General features: G+C 42.1%; 3 protein-coding genes and 1 pseudogene across 3 annotated transcripts; 3 read left to right on the top strand and 1 right to left on the bottom strand.

The window, feature by feature from the left end:
- Positions 1 to 3,915: 3,915 nt before the first annotated feature.
- LOC127772320 (cullin-3B-like) lies at positions 3,916 to 4,840 on the bottom strand (annotated as a pseudogene).
- A 1,779-nt stretch (positions 4,841 to 6,619) lies between these two features.
- On the top strand, positions 6,620 to 9,349 carry LOC127770950 (uncharacterized). Its single transcript, XM_052296714.1, has 6 exons — positions 6,620 to 6,628; positions 7,094 to 7,517; positions 7,896 to 8,057; positions 8,331 to 8,374; positions 8,479 to 8,510; positions 9,096 to 9,349. Exons 1-6 carry the CDS (start codon positions 6,620 to 6,622, stop codon positions 9,259 to 9,261), a joined length of 837 nt encoding a protein of 278 aa, XP_052152674.1. The 3' UTR covers positions 9,262 to 9,349.
- Positions 9,350 to 10,247: 898 nt separating this feature from the next.
- On the top strand, positions 10,248 to 12,837 carry LOC127772257 (uncharacterized). Its single transcript, XM_052298277.1, has 5 exons — positions 10,248 to 10,669; positions 10,750 to 11,249; positions 11,334 to 11,404; positions 11,484 to 11,567; positions 12,443 to 12,837. The coding sequence occupies exons 1-3, from the start codon at positions 10,430 to 10,432 to the stop codon at positions 11,386 to 11,388; spliced, it is 795 nt and encodes a 264-aa protein (XP_052154237.1). The 5' UTR covers positions 10,248 to 10,429; the 3' UTR covers positions 11,389 to 11,404; positions 11,484 to 11,567; positions 12,443 to 12,837.
- A 2,525-nt stretch (positions 12,838 to 15,362) lies between these two features.
- On the top strand, positions 15,363 to 18,168 carry LOC127771663 (uncharacterized). Its single transcript, XM_052297589.1, has 5 exons — positions 15,363 to 15,930; positions 16,792 to 16,953; positions 17,207 to 17,250; positions 17,357 to 17,388; positions 17,795 to 18,168. The coding sequence occupies exons 1-5, from the start codon at positions 15,471 to 15,473 to the stop codon at positions 17,964 to 17,966; spliced, it is 870 nt and encodes a 289-aa protein (XP_052153549.1). The 5' UTR covers positions 15,363 to 15,470; the 3' UTR covers positions 17,967 to 18,168.
- Positions 18,169 to 18,759: the final 591 nt, after the last annotated feature.

Genomic DNA, 18,759 nt, shown 5'->3' with positions numbered 1-18,759 from the left:
TATAAAAAACTGAAGGCTCGATTATACATGAATGGGTTATCGAATTTGTTGCTGATGAATTTGTTTGTTCTTATGCATATATATACCTATCACTGAAAAATACTATATGATAAAATATTTGAAATACTAATTTAAAATATGTGTATACTTCTTTTCTTATTTGAAATTTTAGAGTTTTTATAAAATATTTTAGAAAGAAAATTGTAAACCATTATTTTAGTTTTGAAAAATAGATGTATGATATTAAAAACATTTATAATATATGTATAAATAATTTATTTATTATGTATAGAAGTGAAAAACATATTTGTCATAAAAAATATAACTTTTATGTCATATCAAGCAAAATTACCAAATTTAATGTGTCATTTTATACATAAAATTCAAACAAGTAAAATAAATTTTAAGATTCATCAAAATTAATTGGTTCAAATATATTTGCTTGTGGATTTGAATTTTTGAAAGACCAATCATTTAGTATATTTTAATAGCCTGTGTAACGGAAAAATACAATCATTTTTTTAGCTGAGGAGGTATTAATGATCCTATTCCTTGATATAAGAAAATATGTTGTCTTCTTTCTTTCTTTGTTTTGGATTTTTTTTCATAATAATTCTGGGTTTACTGTATATTCTATTGTATTTTTTTATAATAATTCTGGGTTTACTATATATTCTAGAGTTATATGAGTAGCCCTGAGTAGACGTATGATATTTAAAGAAGGAAAATGAATGCAAATTCGTTGTTTTGGAATTTTTTATTAATAATTTTAGGTTTACTATATATTTTAGAGTTATAGAAGTAGTACCGAGTAGGTGTGGTATATTTATAGAAGACAAAGGAGTAGAAGTTTGTGTGGTTGGAAAGGGAAGATAGTTTTGGAAGCCTCTAGAATCTATATGTGATATTTTTCTCTATATTTTTCCTTACATATGATTGTTAGGTGTTTTTATCTTTATGATTTTTTCTTCAAAGTAAGAGGCGCCAAGTGAACCAATCAAAAGCTAGTAAAAGAGCTAGCTTTACCTTCTGCAATGTGTGAGTCTGTAAGACCTATCTAGTGTTACTGTATTATTATTTTTTTCTTTTCTTCTTTACCATCTTTGCAAGAGGGAGGCTAGAGGCAACTGCAATGTGTGAATGTAAGACCTATCTAGTGTTACTGTGTTATTTTTTTCTTTTCTTCTTACCATCTTTACAAGAGGGAGGCTATTCTTTCTTTTCTTTTTTTTAAGGGGAGGCAAGACGCCAAACGCTATCTAGTGTTACTGTGTTATTTTTTTTCTTTTCTTCTTTACAAGAGGGAGGCCAAGACGCCAAACCTACCCCAATTTCTATTAATAGAAATGGTAAGTTGCTATAAAGTTTAACTACGGCCGAGTTTAGTTCCAAATTTTTTCTTCAAACTTTTAACTTTTCCATCATATCAAAACTTTCCTACATACATAAACTTTTATCTTTTCCGTCACATTGTTCCAATTTCAACTAAACTTCCAATTTTAACGTGAACTAAACACACCCTACAATAAAGAATAGAAAACACCAGACAGGAGAAGGTCTTTTCTGTGAGAGTGGCGCCACCCATCTAGTGTTAGTACAAATATGCAGTGCTTTGCTGAAGAAGAGCTTGTAAAGAATTCTGAAAAATTTAATGTCGGAATGACACAATGTGGAGGAATGTTGTAGCAGAGGGAAAATAAAAAAAAAAGGGAAAAAACATTTGCAAGCTGGTAGGAATTATAGCACTGTACTAAATGAAAACAAACAGGACCATGACTACTCCCTGTTGTCACTGCCGCCCGGCCGGCCCTCCCCTCTCTCTCTCTCTCCACAGGGTATTTTGGACACAAAAATCTCTAAAATGGCATTTCATTCGATAAGCAATGTATTGAGTGGCATTTTATCCGGTTCATTGTATTGAGTGGCATTTTATCCGAACCCACCTTAGAGAGTAGCATATCGTCAGTTTTCTCGCTGATATGTTATACTTCCCTCCCCTTTCCTTTCGGCTTGTTTGACAACTCGAGGGAAAAGGATTGGGAGTTTAGATGATGAAAATAATGGTGCGATTATGACGAGAATTTGATTTTTAATTCTAATATTTTTATTTATGTCAGGTTATTAATGAAAATAGATGGTTGAGATTTGTTTAAGTAGAGTAAATGATGAATTCCCTCCCAATTACCACCCCTATCCATGTATTGAAAAGGAGAGAATTCCTTCCTCAATTCCCCATCCCCATCCCACCAAAATTCTCATGTCTCCCAACCAAATAGTTAATATCTCTATCCCTCTAAACTTCTAATCCCTTCTAAAAACTCCCCCCAGTCAAACGGATCGTTTATATACACCGCTTCTCCCTTCGAGCCTTTGAGGTCCCGATTTCTCCATTTGCTGCACAGGAGAATATGTGCAAGAACTGAACTATTGTATTCTCCCTGCAATCGTCGATGCAGAAATTGTTAAATTCGACTTGATTGGTTCTGCAATCGTCGATGCGGAAATTGTTAAATTCGATTCGATTGGTTATGCACTCACATCCATGGATAACAACCTGCTCTCTCTCTCTCTTGTTTTTTTGAAGACAAACAACCTGCTCATTGTCCACATCCCACAATCTAATATATTGATGTGCAATCCTTAACCTGCTCATTGTCCACATCCCACATTCTGATATATTGACGTGCAATGCTTTTACGCGTTAAAAAAAAAGGGGGATTGCCATATATCATTCGACTGAAATATGGGGATGAAATTTTACAGATTTTGGACCATTGGATCCATGCCAAGATTTGTGCACCACCTTCTCTCCTCCAACTCCGGCAGGCTCCCCTTCTTCTCCGGCGCCGGCGACACCCCAACTCCAGCAGGGAGACGGGTTAGGGTTTGGGGTTGGGATGAGGGTAGGAGGGGGGTTGGGGAGGGGGAAGAGGGGGGCTTCCTCGGGGCTTAGAGGGATGGCCGTGGGCGGCGGAGGACCGGCGGTGGGCGGTGGACTTCGGCGGGCGGCGAGGCGGCGGCGGCGCCGCCGAAGCCGCGGGGATGGAGAAGGGCGGTGGGCCAGCGGCGGCGGTGGGGGCAAAGCAAGAGTGAGGTTAGGAGGTGGCGGGCGGTAGTTGCGGATCCGGCGACGGGGAGCCGCTGGAGACGGGGAAGACGGCAGCGCGGGGGCACCTCACCGTCGCCGCCATGAGGAGAAAGAAAGGGGGGAAGGGGGAGGTGGAGGGGGAGGGGGCTCGCCGGCACCATTGACTCTTTCCGGCCAGCCGGCGAGGCAGGCGGCGGCGCGGTGGTGGTGGCGGTGGAAGCGCGCGACGGCGCGAGGACAGGAGTGGTGGCGGCGTTCTGAACGGGGGAGGAGAGGAGTTAGGGTTAGGGGGGTCTGCACGAATCTTAAAGCGTATCCAGTGGTCCAAAATTCGAATGATAGGAGGTGAGATTTTCTGTCACAAGATATATAGACAACCAAAAAAAAAACATCCCACATGGTGGAATCATGGATGCATTTTTTTCAGTCCTGAAGCGTCCACTTTTTTAACTTGTTGATTCTGCTTGCCCAGCCGATAGAATAACTTTTTACTAGATGAGAGTGTGGGAGAATTTTTTTTTTAATGGAATCAGCACAAGATTGTGCTATTTCATTAAATATAGCGGGGTGGGAGAAGTTGTGTATAGTACTGTATTATAGTTCAATCTTAGCGCCACTTTGTGCTATGCAATGGAATGGGGAAAAAATTTGGAGTGATCGAACGAGAATTATGCATCACAATAATGCCAATTTTGTGGTGCGTTCGGACTTTCAGAACCACAACAAACAACTCTGAATCAACAAACAGAGCATATATGTTTACAACTACCGAAACTCTTCTATGGTGGTAGTAGTTGAAAGTAGAGCTTAAACTGAAGTGTATATACTTAACCAAAAAGATTAAACCGATGTTCCTATAACCAAAAAGAGATTCAACTGAAGTACTTAACCAACACAGAATATATCGTACCTAACAAAAAAAGAAATTAATCTGACGTGATGAAACTAAAGGTTAAAGTGTCCTCTACTGATACTCTGATACAGACTTCTCCAAACTGGCGCTACTATAGTCGTCGACAGACGACGCGTCATGACCTGGCTTAACACTTTGTCGCCAAGCTTCGTCAGCATCTCGGCCACACCGGCCATCAGCTCGCCAGGCTCGGCGGCGGCCGCCCGCTCGCGCCGCACCGCCTCGACCAGCCTCGGCATGACGTCGCCGGAGCAGACCACGCCGTCGCGCCAGAGCTTCACGCCGAGCTCCTGGACCGACACCTTCCGGTACGTCACAACGAACGTCCGCTCCATGTACATCACCATGTCGCGGACGGCGGCGACGGCCTCGGTGTGCCGGCGCCACTTGGACAGCAGCTCCCGCAAGAACGCTCCGCCGCCGCCGCCGCCGTCCGCGACGGCGACGAGCGACGTGCGGAGGCCTTCCACCTCCGCCGTCAGGGCGGTCGCCACCTCCGAGTACATCAGCTCGCCGTGTTTATTGAGGACCACTTCGTAAACACGCCTGGTGATCAATCAGGCACAAAAAAAAAAAACTATCTGAACATTAATTCGGTCTTACACCTAAAACTAAGGTTTAGGGTTTAAGAAGGATACAGGAATTAATCGAAAAAAACCTGTAGAGCTGCTCGAAGTTGAGCTTTTCCATGTCTTGAGCGTAGATGTCGCGGATTGCGTCCGTCACCGCCTGACACGAGCTGGCGGCGAGGGCAGCGTCCATCCTCGTCCTGCGGAAGGGGAGAGGTTGGATCTGCGAGCGCGTCGTCATCTCGTGCCGTGCCGCGCCGCCGCTGCAGAAAAACGTACGGGTTTCGATCGGGGGTCGGTGTATAAAGTGTATTTATACTGTCTCAAACTATCCTATTTAATTTGCCTCTCAATTCCAATACCGAGTAGAAAACACCCCTGGAGACCGGGGAGACCTCAGCTTGGTTGGGCTGGGCCATCCGTGAGTGGAGAGGCCGGCTTGACCGGCTGCGTGTGGCTGCGCCGCTAAACGAGCCGAACCGGGCCGTTTTTGATGAGAACGAGGCGAGACAAGCCGGGTCTGAGTATTCGCAAGAGCCCAACCAAGCCGGGTCTCAGGCCCTGTCTGGTGAGCTTGTCCCAGCTGCAGCTTTTCCTAAAAGCTGTTTCTGTTAGAAGCTGTCCCAAACAGTCCACAGCTTCTGAGAATCTGCAGTTATAGATTCTAAAAAATGAACTAAGAAGCCAGAAGCTGAGTTTAAGAGCTTTTCTAGATTCTCAGAAGCTGGCTACCAAACAGCTGCTTGTCAGGATTTAAAGCTCCCCCAAACAGGCCCTCAGTATTCGCTCGTCGACTTGATGAGATTTGCTCCGGTCCACCTCGAGATACAGATATCTCACGGTACCAAATCATTTTTTATTGCTGGGTATAATAATGTCCATCCTGTCTAGCTAGATTCAACAATCGGAAACGATAGTGATGTGAGGTATCGATACCTCGAGATACTTTTTGTTGGAACGGAGCAAATCTTCGACTTTATATGTTCTTCAGCCATATGCAACAGACAACAACATGTTCATGCTCCCATCACATCTCTTCTTTCTATAAAGCTAATGCCCACTACACTCCTAAAGCTCAATATGCAAACATAGTATTTATTAGCACTACTAAGACCTACATGCAAGCATGCCACATCACCCAATTAAGCTCACAAAACTCAACATGCAAACACATAGTAATTATATCTACAATTTATTTTATTTTAAAACTAAACATACATATGCTAAATTATCATTCTCAAATCATTTTCATAATATTTCAATCCAAATCATTTATTATTTCTCCATTATCTAACATATATCCCGTAGCAAAGCGCGGGGCATCAACTAGTATGAGGTTAGGGGTGGAGCCAGCCAAAAATAACGCTGGGTTCACTGAAAAAAATAACTCTAAAATTTGAGGATAAAATCTTACATATTTTGTATCACAAGCAGAAGTGAAATAGTGTTGAATGTAGTTTTCACGAACGTGCAACATTGACCTGTTCCATCCTGCTGAGTTAGCATGTGATGCCCACGTATCATTATCTCATTCTTTCCCTTCTTCCTTCCTCCCTTCTCTCTATCTCTCTCTCTATTCGGCCCTTCCTCCCCGGCCGGCTTCTCCCAAGCTAGGGGCACACCTACTCCAGCGCCACCCTGCTCACTACCACGGCCTACGTCGACATCATTGAGCCAATGCAAGCTATCTCCAGTCACGGTCGTCGTTGAGACGTTGACTCTTCGCTCGCGGCCTCCTGCTCTAGCACCACCCCACTCGACGAAAACCTGCGCACATCAGACCATTGCTGACGTCGAACCTGACCGTGGGGATGTTGGATCCAGTCATCCCTACCGCCGCAACCGCTCCTTTCGTAGCCACCATCTCGTCCATGAGACATGAGTCCGCTAGCGCTTCCGGTCTGTCACGAACGGTGAGGAGATACTGGCTTCCCTAGCATGTCATGCCGCCACGCTCTAGGACAGCGAAATCGAGCCCATGTCCCATTCAATTTGATTTACCTTCATAGTAGTGATTTAGCTTTTATTAGGGCTAAGGGGACAACGCTAATGACGTTGGTATTGCCAAAATGATCATGAAAAATTTTGTTAGATCTGTTTAGGCCATTGTTTAGTTCCCACGCAGAAACTAATTACACAGATTGTGTGTAAATTGCGAGACGAATCTTTTAAGCCTAATTGCTTCATGATTTGACAATATGGTGCTACAGTAAACATTTACTAATAACGGATTAATTATGCTTAATAAATCCGTCTTGCAGCTAACAGGCGGAGTCTGTACTTTATTTTATTATTAGTCTCGTTTAATACTTTAAATATGTATCCGTATATATAATATATAATGTACCACGCTAAAACTTTTCAATCATAAATTTAAACATAGTTTTATATGGAATAAGATTTCTAAAAGGATCCGTGTGTCAGACGGCGACAAGTTCTCCCTGGACCTGGAGTACTCGCCCGTCGCCCCTATCCCTTCTCCTTCCCCTTCCTGCCACCGCCACCCGGGTGCTAAAACCCTAGTTCGTGGCGATGAACACCGCCACAATGGCGTCTTCCCTCCGGTGCCGCCCAACGCGCGGCGCCGCGTTCCGCCGGCCCGTGGGGACGCGCGGCGCCGATAGGTTTAGCGCCGGTGTTCTTCGATGCAGCAAGCGTGGCAATGGAGTCGTTGGTTTGAAGCTGTCTTGCGCCGCCGCATCTGCCTCTCCCGCATCGCAAGCCTTGCCCCCACTACCTTGGTGGGCAAAGGAATTGAAAGAGGAAGATGAGAAGTTTTTTCCTCTCGTGGATTTGGATCCCGCTGGGCAGGGGCATGAAGAGATTGATGCTATTTGGAACGCCCTTCTGTCTGGCCCCCTCCAACCTGTCTTGCGCGCGCTGCGGGAGATCGGCGCCGCTGGCAACCTCTTCCGCTGCCGCAGCTTCCACATCGGCATCCTCTCCGGTAAAAGACATCCAACAATTTCTCACGTCGCGCCATTGTTTTTAAGTAAAACCAACTCGCATGTTAGATTGTTCGATTATTGTGCGTTTGTCTATTCCTCTATCGTAAACTACACTTCCTGCCCTTATGGTTTGCTTGGCTGCTCCTCATGGGTGTCATCTCTCATACCGACTAACTAAATACTACTTTTCGTTTTTTTTTACTTTTGAAGCAAAAGTTCAGTATCTTACAAGAAATACGATCTTATCTTTTATGTTTTTGCTTAGTTTATCAGTCTGCTCAGAAGGACACTTTTAAATTTTAATGTACGTATAACGCAGCACCAAAGATGAATCGAGGTAAATTGTACATGACTTACTCAAGGTGTTATGCTTACAGGTGCTTTGTTAGTTATCGCCGGTTTTAGCCAACTCTGCAGCACGACACCTATCCTTTTCGTGGACATTGTTCTTGGATATATATTCTACAAGTTAAGCATTTTATCAGCAGAGTTGCAAAGAAACGGTAGAGCAAATAACATATGTGCAAGGATACAACTAGGTGAGTAAAAATACTTTTAATCTACCTTGACTTTTGGTTACCATGTCTGCCATCTGCAGGATGTCATGTAGAAAGACATATCACAAATATGATCCACATGTTAGAGTATAAGTGTTAACACAATACCTCTAAACACACAGTATAACACTTGACACTATATAGTTTAAACTCTACAAATTACTTTCTTTTTTTAATGTTTCACTATGTATTCCATTTGTACTATGAATTCTTTCTCCCACGCTGATTGCACATATCCATTTCTTTCCACTGCAGTTTTGATATTTGTTTTGTCTTTCAAGGATAACAGTTCTTCTCAGGTATGACCCCCCCCTTCTCAACAAACTCACACATGCAGACCTACTCAAACAAGGCTTCATGCCTCACTAATTAATTTTGTTGCCTTTCTTTTTTCTTATGACAGGGCATATATGGCATCCTTTCAGAATTGATCTGGTCAGTGTTTCAGCATATTATCTTTGACTATCTATTATAAATCTGCTCTATATATAATTGAGTTGTCTTTTTTTTTCTGGCAACATCCAATTCATCACCGGTGTATTTTTCTTTTTCTGTAAATATCATTGAAAAAAAGCATGACCTGAAAATTTTGATGTTAATTCCCAAAGTAATTGTGATTGAAGGTTAACATTGCAAACCTGTGGTGTTTAGGTTATTATACAAATCCTTCTGAACTTTAAATAGGTTAATCTTGCTCTAGATGCAATGCATAAGTAGGCTTCCCCCCAACTCCACAGCCACCTCCTTTTTTTTCTGGAGGGAAATGACATCTGGTTTAAAATTTAAGTGTTCTATTGTAAAATATAATTGTGTTTGGAATGGTAAAGATTGCTGATCCCTCTTTGTTGATTCTATTTCTGATTACAATTCTTTAATTACCGGTTGGTTAATATTCCCTTGAGCAGAATATTTTTTATCTCTTTATTGATGCCTTAGGAAGCCTGTTGATAATATTATTCCCTTTTGGTTCCGACCTATATTTGCATGGTTTATGTACTCATAATTATCTGTTGATCACAGGTTCATTAATGTCCAGTTATATTTCTCAATGGTCTACTCTGAAGTGACTGGCTTGAAGCATATGAGACTCTTCTGGCTTGGTGTTTATAGATTACTGCAAACAAAAGGTGGTCTCACAAAAGTGATAGAGTCTCTCTTTACGTATGGATATGGAAATGACACCTAGAACAATGTAATGAAGTTGTCGATTTCTCATTTTCCCACATGTATCTAAGCTCAACGAAGACCAACCCAACTATGATATATCCGTGCATGGATGCCAATTACAAATCATGATTTATATAAGTGGAGTACCGAGGAACGCATGTAGGTTAGCATAAAGACTCTAGGGTGCCCACTTTGGCTCTGTCTCTCGTATACGAGATAGTTTATGCTCGTGAAAACGAAACCACATATAACTACCAAAGATGCTCAAAAAGACTATTGCACAACTAGTCAAGACATGAATATTCTCAAACCTGATTTGATTAAAAGGCTAAGGGAGGAGAAGGGTTGGTCGGGTCACAAATCCTAATGTGCACAACTAGTCTACACTAAGACAAATCTGATTTGATTAAAAGGCTGGGGAGAAGGGTTAGTCGGGTCACAAATCCTAATGTGCAAGATTTTTACTCCAATTTTCTGCAGAATGGTACTTAACCGCCCGGTTCTGGTGTGTTCTTCAACCATAATTGTATTTAGGACTTGTTTGATTTAATACCCTATCAAAATATTGGTAATATTAAAACTAAGCCAAGTTTTTGCACTTCTACTGTTTCGATTTTGATAGGATGATACTGTAAATGAGTGTGTTTGAATCGATGTCAAATGGATGCCAAATTATATCCTATATATTAGACGAAAAAAGTTATAGGATTATACCAAATTAAACATATTGCCAACTATTTAATTTTAAACCAAACAATCCCGTTTACTATTCAAACTACTAAAAATTGGTATACCTTTTGGCATCGACCCAAAATGGCTCAAATCGATCCAAAACACGCTGTCCGGTGCCGCATCGCACGCCCGCGCCGGCGAGAGGGTCAGGCCCCCGTCCCCGTGTGGGACCCAGCGGTCAGTGACAAGTACAAAACCCACGCTCGCCTCCTCCTCTGCGTCGCGGCGCCATCGTCTTCCCCCCGAGTCGGGGTACCTCTCGAATTCGTTTCGCCGCCCGCCGCGCCCCGCGCCATAGGAGAGACAGAGAGAGAGAGCTAATCCCAAACCCTAGGTTCGCTCCTCCCCCGCCGCATCAATGTCGCTCTCGACGCTCCGCCTCCACCCGGTGCCGACCTCGGTGGCTCTGCTCCACCGCCGCCCCGCGAGCCCGCTCTACTGATGAGTATTGAGTAATGAGTTCGCGTGTTCGTAATCGAGCAGCGATCGGCGACACCGCCCTCCCGCTTCCCTGCGGCGGCGACTCCGGCGACTTCGTTCCCAGCGGCGGCGACTCCGGCGTCTTCGTTCCCCGCGGCGGCGACTCCGGCGTCTTCGTTCCCCGCGGCGGCGACTCCGGCGTCTTCGTTCCCCGCGGCGGCGACTCCGGCGTCTTCGTGATTCCGGCGTCTTCGTCGGGCTGCCTTCCGTCTCTGGTATGCCCCATAACCGCCCGTGCTCCTCCGCCCATCCCCTTTTCTCCCACCGATGAGTTCGCGTGTTCTTAATCGAGCAGTTGGCTTCCCCCGTCGTCACCCGCCGCTCCCACACACGAGCACGAAGGCCCAAGAGCGACGGCACCAACTCCCCCTTGCCCGACGGTGATGACACCCTGGCCGACGACGCCATCTCCACCCTGCCCGACACCGAGGCCACAAGCTGCGCACCGGCCACGCCGCAGATTCCAGACAGCAACGCCGCCGCCTCTACCCTGTTTGAGCGATTTGTGTACATTTCTACAGGTGGATCATCCATGTCGGGCACGGGCACATCCACTTTGTTCCTGTTTCTCCATGTTGTATCTGCACTTCTTATCACAGCTGTGAAGAATCCCAGCATCCGGAAGAAGGTTGCCGATCAAGTTGGGCACCGAGTCCGATTATCTCCATCTGTTCTTTCTGTTTTTGTTTTCTCCTCTGCCGCCATTGCATTCACGTATGATGCCATTAAGTCCGGCAAGGAGCTCGAAGGTCTTGGTTCTTATTTTCTTAAGATTACCAAGACGGGGAAGTACAGGTAGATTTTTCGTTTGTGAATTTCCTCCATTAAAACTGAAATTGAGGAATTTTGTTAATTTGCTTAACTTTTTTTTTTCTCTAGTGGCTGCCACCAGAACATCGACAAGAAGCAGGAACTTAACAAAGAGACCCCGTGATCGAGGTGTGAAAAAGGTAACGAGATTTAAAGGAGTTCAGATTAAACAAAAGCCGTACTATATGTGGATGTAACCGTACTTATTTTGTTCTGCAGTAAGCAACAGAAAGGCTGTATGGTTGGGACTTCAGGTTGGGCAATACCAACGTAGGAGGATCTCTAGTGCGAGATGGTTGTCTGGTGAGTGAGTCACATAGCCTTTTGCACACATTAATCAAGCTCCTTGTCCTCATTTGAACAGTAAGAACTATGTGTAGAAGCACAATTCCTACTGCTGCACACACTTGCAATTAAGTCAGTACTCTCTCCGTTTCATATTATAAAACTTTATAATATTGCCCACATTCATATAGATGTATGTGTCTAGATTCATTAATATTTATATGAATATGGGCAATGATAGAAAATCTTATAATGTGAAACGGAGGAAGTAGTAATTATTCTTGAGGGTTTGCTGTTATCATACTGATTACCTTGATAAGTTTCCAGGAGGTATTATTTGTTGGGTTAAACCTTGTTGTCCATCCAATTTTGTTTACTGCAGCCTTTCTGTTGCCAACCCATACAGCCTTTCATTTGAGCTTTACAGTAGCTTTACAGTATTTGGTCAAATGAATTGGACCTCAGAAACTATTACCCTTAAATACATCTTATAGTAATATATCAAACAGGTGCAAAACTGTCTGTTTTTGCAACAATTACTACCCAATTTATTTGCACTGGATCACCACCGTAACACTAAAACGGATGCTATTTCTGGATATCATGGTCATGCACTGTCTATTTTAAGCACAAGTGGTTGTTTTGGCCCCGGGTTATATCTGTCTGAATCTTAATCTCCACCCATAGTTGTAGCATGGCAGTTTAAATTTCAGTAGCAGAAGCAAAGTTATGTAGGTTTAACCATAGAATGATAGGAATTAATCAATATCCATGATACCATTGCACTATCATACAAAACTAGTGCTCTCCCATGGGAACTATTGATCTGTGTTTATCGATCTGCTCATATCACTGTCTACTTGTATATTCAAAAACTTTCTTTTTCAATGCAGGAAAATGTCATCAAATCAGTCATGGATCTAAGGATGATGCGGGCGAAGAACCAAGAGAGAGGCCACAATCTTAATTGCTCAAGTGTGAAGATTAATTTGTATTGCTGCTCCAATTATGCAAAACTAAACAGCGTTAGTTTTGAGCATTGATCATCGAACACGGCTAGTCACACAATGGAGTTAAGCTAGTTGGAGGTGACTAAAACAAACTTCAGATTTGGAAATTGTCCATGTGGGCAAAACTTATCTATCTAATTAGCTTGCTAGGTCGCAGATGCGATGCACGCTTTAAGATAGACTAGTCCATGGTAAAACACTGACCAACTGGGAAATATTTTTATGTGTCTTGGTCTTGCAGCAAAATTTGTATCCAAATCCATCATGGGTCAAGCGATCTGTCGACAAAACCAATTACTCTTGGGCTAAACTTGGGCGGGCCGACACTCTATTTTTTCCAGTTTAGCACTTTACCTTCCTTCGTCTCTACCGCACTATGCAAATCTAACGGCGCAGGAGAGACCGACACTGTTACAATATACTCCCTCCTTGCAAAAGTCAAATTCCTATTTCTTTTTACACCAAAACCAATGTGCAGTTAATTTATTTATCATGTGACAAAACCAATGAACATGTAAACAATAAGTACTAAAATGACTTTTTGAGTTCCGATTAAAAATTTAATATAGCACATAGTGATTACAAATATGACTTACTCCCTTCGTCCCATAATACTCCCTTCATACTCGTAATATAAATCATGAATAACTCTCAAGTCATTGAGTTTGAAAATGTAAAATTATATGAATAGATTTGTCTTGAAAAATACTTTCATAAAAGTATACATATATCACTTTTCAATAAATTTTTTATAGAAACAAGAAGTCAAAGTTGTGTTTTGGAGACCGTGTCGCTGTCCAAAACGACTTCCTTTACGAGTAAGTATAAGGAATTTCGACTTTTTGCTTGCACTGTTTGACCATTCATCTTATTAAAAAAAATTTAGAATTATTATTTATTTTATTTGCGACTTACTTTATTATCCAAAGTACTTTAAACATAACTTTTCATTTTTTATATTTGCACAATTTTTTTAATAAGACGAGTGGTCAAACAATACAAGCAAAAAATTAAAATCCCTTATATTATTGTTAACGACCAAATTTGGTAATCCAAGAGTCAGATGTAAAGGAGGAATCGAGATGGAAATCGAGATAGAGATTATCCCGAAAACAGAGTAAAGATCGGCTGAAGTCCGAATCGGCTACGACTAAGATCGGCAGATTTCGAGTCGGACAAGGTTAGCCGATGGAGCCGAATCCGACAATATGATACAACATATTGTCAGTTTAGGTTAATGTGCTTCATGATGATTGCCACGCATGGATAGAGTCCTGAGAAGGCAATTGTATCTATTAATTAGGATATTTTATATTAATTCCTTAGAGATATGTGTGGGCAAAAATCTGCCACAAAAACTTATGATATCTTAGAGTTTGTTAGAGATAAGAATCGTGTCCGATATGGACATACTTTGTAATTCTCGGGTATAAATAGACCCGAACCCCATGTAATCAAACTAACACACGTTCAATACAATCTCGGCGCATCGCCACCCTTTTCACTTTCGTTTTGTTTCGACGAGTTCTTGCTTTTGGGTTGAGCTGCATCGGTTTCGATCTTCAACAAGAGGTAAAACTTGTTATGGTGGCTTGCGTTCTCGGGATTAGTGCTTCCATCTTTATGACACTCTAATCTTGTTTATGTAATTCGTCGAGTTATCATATATCTTACATAATCTCTGGCAATATCGCTATCTAACCTACAATCGGCTAACATATGCTAATAGAAGGCAGCCGATTAAGTTAAATACCGATGTTGACTTAGATTATATAAGATATTCACCACTCTATGACACATTCAACGGCTTAATTGTCTAGATATTGTCCTTTTCATACTTATAGCTACATCAGTTGAGTTTGATCCTATGAGTCGTGATTAGAATCTCAATCTCTAGCCTGTCTTTGGTTGCCGATTAGGGTAGTATCGGGGTTTCAGTCGATCTTACCTGATTTAGCTTTATATTTTATGTGTTTAATTGATATGCTAGATCTGCCCTTTTATTTTGAGACCTTGTTGCATTTAGGTATATTAGGCTTTTCGTTTGGTATATCTTACTTACTTTAATATCTTAATATAGAGTGGTATCGGAGTATTAGCCGATATATGCTAGATCTATCTGATCGGCTATGCTATGAATATATATAGTCTTGTTGTTAATATATAATTCGATCTAAGTGATTTATACTATCTCGGCATGGCGACCGATCTATCCCAATCATTTGATTTAAGTATATATCGACATAAGGATTATATATCATTAATATCTACAGCCGATCGAGTAGGTTTAGTTCTTTCTTATTCATGACTGCCGACCGATCTACATATGACATCGACTCAAAGACAAATGGTACGTCATCGGCAACTAGCCGATCGACTATTGTTTATGGATTTAACCGCGGTTTCTTGATCTTTGTTTCTTGTTGATTACAGGATCAAATCAACTGGCACGCTCACACACCCAAAGGCAAGTTTTGAATCTGCACTGGAGTTTAAGTAGATCTTTCAGGCCTCGTGTTTTCACATCAATAATTATGGATGGAGGAAATAGACTTTTAGAAGAATCGAAGAATGAAATAGTACTTATACTTTCTTTTGGAAGGAGGGACTCGAAACCAGCCGTCCACTCCTCCTCGGTCGACGGTCGGTCTCGGTCCACTCATCCTCGGTTGGTCTCGGGCGCGCGCACGGCGCAACCCGACCGGACACGGGCGCGCACGGTCGTGCCGGACCAGACCCAGTTCTCTCCGCTCGCGTAGTTGTATCCTCTTCCCCGACCCAAGGCCCTAATTGATCGAGCACTCGCCCGGTCGGCGGTCGCCCCTTCGTCTTCCCGCCGCCGCCGCCGCCGCCTAATTTTGGAACTCCCTCGACCCGCCATAGAACGCCGGGTGCTAAGACCCTAGGCATCATGGCGATGAGCTCCGCCACAATGGCGTCTTCTCTCCGGTGCTGCCCATCAGCCGGCGCCTTGTTCCGCCGGCCAGTGGGGACGCGGCCCGGCCCCGATAGGGTTAGCGCTGGCCTTCTTCGATGCAGCAAGCGTGGCAATGGAGTCGTTGGCTTGAGGTTGTCCTGCGCGGCCGCGTCTCCCGCTTCTGGCTGCTCGGAAGCCCTGCCGCCATCTCCTGCTCCAGGCTCGTACACACTGCCCGGATCGCCGTGGTGGGCGGAGAACTTGTCCGAAGAAGACGCCACGTATTTTTCTCTCGCGGATTCCGACCCCCCTGGGAAGGGCCGGGAGGAGATGGACGCTATATGGCATGCTCTTGTGTCCGGCCCCCTCGAACGCGTCTTCCGCGTGCTGCGGGAGATCGGCGCCGCCGGCAACCTCTTCCGCTGCCGCAGTTTCCACATCGGCATCCTCTCCGGTAAAAAGAAAAACAAAACCCATCAATTTCTCTCTTCTAGCACCATTCTTTTTTTTATGTCACAATAGGTTTTCTGTAATTTTAACCATTAAACATGGAGTTTTCTGAAATTTACTCTCTCTCTCTCTCTCTCTCTTTCTTACCATTGTGTTCGAAGTCCTGCACTTCTCCTCTGTTATGAAAAAAAGTGAATAGGCCCGAAATTCACCTCCTGTATGCTTGTCTCTTCCTTTATTGTGAAAAAAAACACCACCTGCCCTTGTGAAATTGCTAAGGCTGCTCCTCAGGGCTGTCATCTCCAGTACCGGTTAACTAAATGCTCCAATATTTAGGGCCTGTTTGTTTGGTTTACAGGGACTTATTCCAAGTCCCTGTCACATCGGATGTTTGGACACTAATTTGGATTATTAAACATATACTAATTACAAAACCCATTCCATATCCTTGGACTAATTCGCGAGACGAATCTTTTGAGTCTAATTACGTCATGATTTTGACAATGTGATGCTACAGTAAACTTTTTATAATTATGGATTAATTAGGCTTAAAAAATTCGTCTCGCGGATTAGCTCTCATTTATGAAATTAGTTTTTTTTTATTAGTCTATGTTTAATACTCCAAATTAGCGTCCAAACATCCGATGTGACATAGGCTAAAAAGTTTTAGCCCCATCTAAACACCCCCTTAGTTCAGTCTCTTACACGGGATAAGATCCTGTTTTTCATGTTTCTCTTAGCTTATCAGTCTGCATAGAAAGACACTTTTATAATATATATATGAACACGAATAATGCAGGCGTGCAGCACCAGAGATGAACTGAGGTGATTTGTACATGAGTTACTCTGGGTGTTATGTTTGCAGGTGCTTTGTTAGTTATCGCCGGTTTTAGCCAACTATGCAACATGACACCATTCCTTTTCGTGGACATTGTTCTTGGATATATGTTCTACAAGCTAAGCATCTTAGCAGCAGAGTTGCAAAGGAACGGCAGGGCAAATAACATATGTGCACGGATACAACTAGGTGAGTCACAAAGGCTTTTTGTCTTACCATGACATTTTCTTACCATGGGTTACTATGTCCGCAGAATATGTCATGTAGAAAGAAATACGTGCATGAAATACGTGATTATGCATTCTACTCATATATGCTCAATAATTTAAGCTTTATAAAATACTTTCTTTTAACGTTCGACTGTATATCCTTTTCGTACTTAATTTGTATGGTTTGTTTGCACCTATGCTGATAGCGCATGATCCTTTTCTTTCCATTGCAGTTCTGTTATTTGTTTTGTCTTTCAAGGATAGCCGTGGTTATCAGGTATAAAATACCCACTTCTCGTCAGCAAACAGGCACATGCAAATCCCATTCAAATATGCTTCAAGCCTCACTAGTTAACGTTTTTGCCTTTTTGTTCTTATGACAGGGCACGTACGGCGTCCTTGCAGGATTGATCTGGTCAGTGTTTTAGTATATTAACCTTGATTATCATCGATAAGCATGCCTCGTATATAAGTAATCGAGCTTTTTTTTTTCTGTTACCACATTCATATCACCGGAATACTTTTCCTGTTCTGTATATTTCATTGACAAAGAAGGCATGAACCTCTGAATTGTAGAGTTTTATACTAATTCTTAGTCTAATTGTGATTGAGGGTTATATTGCAAATTGTGACTATTCAGGATTATACATATTCATTTTAAACTTTAAATAAGTGAATTGGGTTTGGGATGGGTAAAGGGTTGCTGATCCCTGTCTATTGAACCAATTTCTGATTACAGATCCTTGTTTACTGTGGTTGATGTTCCCTAGAGAAAAATGTCTTCATTGCTTTGTGTACTAACAATTATCTGCTTATCTCAGGTTCCTTAATGTCCAACTATACTTCCGAACCGTCTACTATGAGATGGTTGGCACCAACTATATCCGACTCTTCTGGCTTGGGGTTTACAGAATATTGCAAAGCAAAGGTGGTCTTATAAAAGTGGCAAAGGGTCTCATTATGTATGGATGCAAATGGAAAAAAGAAAACTAGAACAACATAATTAAGTTATAGTCGTTTGGTTTGGTTTGCTGGTGGCACTATTCACAGATTCACTGGAATCACTCATTGTAATCTATTTTCTATTTTAGATGGTAACTAGTATTCTGGTAGACTCAATGACCCAAATGTAAGGTTGGATATCTGAATATCTAATATGACCATTTAATGAAGATAGCATGCTATATATGTTTTGCAGGAGTAACTGATTGTCTTTTCACAAATTTTGATGGCTGTACTGTTTGCTCAAAATAATAATAATAAAAAGGATGATGCCTGTGTTGATGAATCACGAAAGTATCTTAAAAAAATTTTAACGTGTTATTGGGCAATCTGGATGTCTGGATTTGATGTTATAAGCTGGTTTAAGGATTTCTAGCAAGTGGAACCCTTATCTGATTCATTCTCATCACACTGGTAAATACTCCAGTCTGAATGAAATAACATTCTTTATAAGGTTGAGTTCGAGAGGACAAGTTAGGATGAAAACTCCTCTCGTTTTTTAAGCATGCTTCCTGAACTACTAAATGATAGTATAATTTTTTTTAAAAAAAAATTATATGGTAAAGTTACTTTAAAATAATCGTATTAGTTCATTTTCAAATTTAAAATGATTGATACTCAATTAGTTATACGATAATAGTTTGTTTTGTTTTGCGTATTTCTGAAGCACTGAATCTACATGAGGTAGCATGTACACTGAAACTTCTGATCACTTCAGTACATATAGCCAAATTTGCCGCAGTGCAAATTCAGGGCACGGCTGCCTCGCTAATAACCAACAAGA

The sequence above is a fragment of the Oryza glaberrima genome, chromosome 4, assembly GCF_000147395.1.
Source record: "Oryza glaberrima chromosome 4, OglaRS2, whole genome shotgun sequence".
In the NCBI taxonomy this organism is placed as follows: domain Eukaryota; kingdom Viridiplantae; phylum Streptophyta; class Magnoliopsida; order Poales; family Poaceae; genus Oryza; species Oryza glaberrima.
The sequence above is the reverse complement of the archived record's forward strand: the minus strand, read 5'-3'. Positions and strand labels throughout refer to the sequence as shown.

Coding starts and splice junctions, on each gene's coding strand:
- LOC127770950 (XM_052296714.1), top strand. Junction 8,058..8,330: donor ATGTGCAAGGATACAACTAG/GTGAGTAAAAAT, acceptor TTTCCACTGCAG/TTTTGATATTTGTTTTGTCT. Junction 8,511..9,095: donor ATCCTTTCAGAATTGATCTG/GTCAGTGTTTCA, acceptor TGTTGATCACAG/GTTCATTAATGTCCAGTTAT.
- LOC127772257 (XM_052298277.1), top strand. CDS start 10,430: ATGAGTTCGCGTGTTCGTAATCGAGCAGCGATCGGCGACACCGCCCTC. Junction 10,670..10,749: donor CGGGCTGCCTTCCGTCTCTG/GTATGCCCCATA, acceptor TTAATCGAGCAG/TTGGCTTCCCCCGTCGTCAC. Junction 11,250..11,333: donor ACCAAGACGGGGAAGTACAG/GTAGATTTTTCG, acceptor TTTTTTCTCTAG/TGGCTGCCACCAGAACATCG.
- LOC127771663 (XM_052297589.1), top strand. CDS start 15,471: ATGGCGATGAGCTCCGCCACAATGGCGTCTTCTCTCCGGTGCTGCCCA. Junction 15,931..16,791: donor CCACATCGGCATCCTCTCCG/GTAAAAAGAAAA, acceptor TTATGTTTGCAG/GTGCTTTGTTAGTTATCGCC. Junction 16,954..17,206: donor ATGTGCACGGATACAACTAG/GTGAGTCACAAA, acceptor TTTCCATTGCAG/TTCTGTTATTTGTTTTGTCT.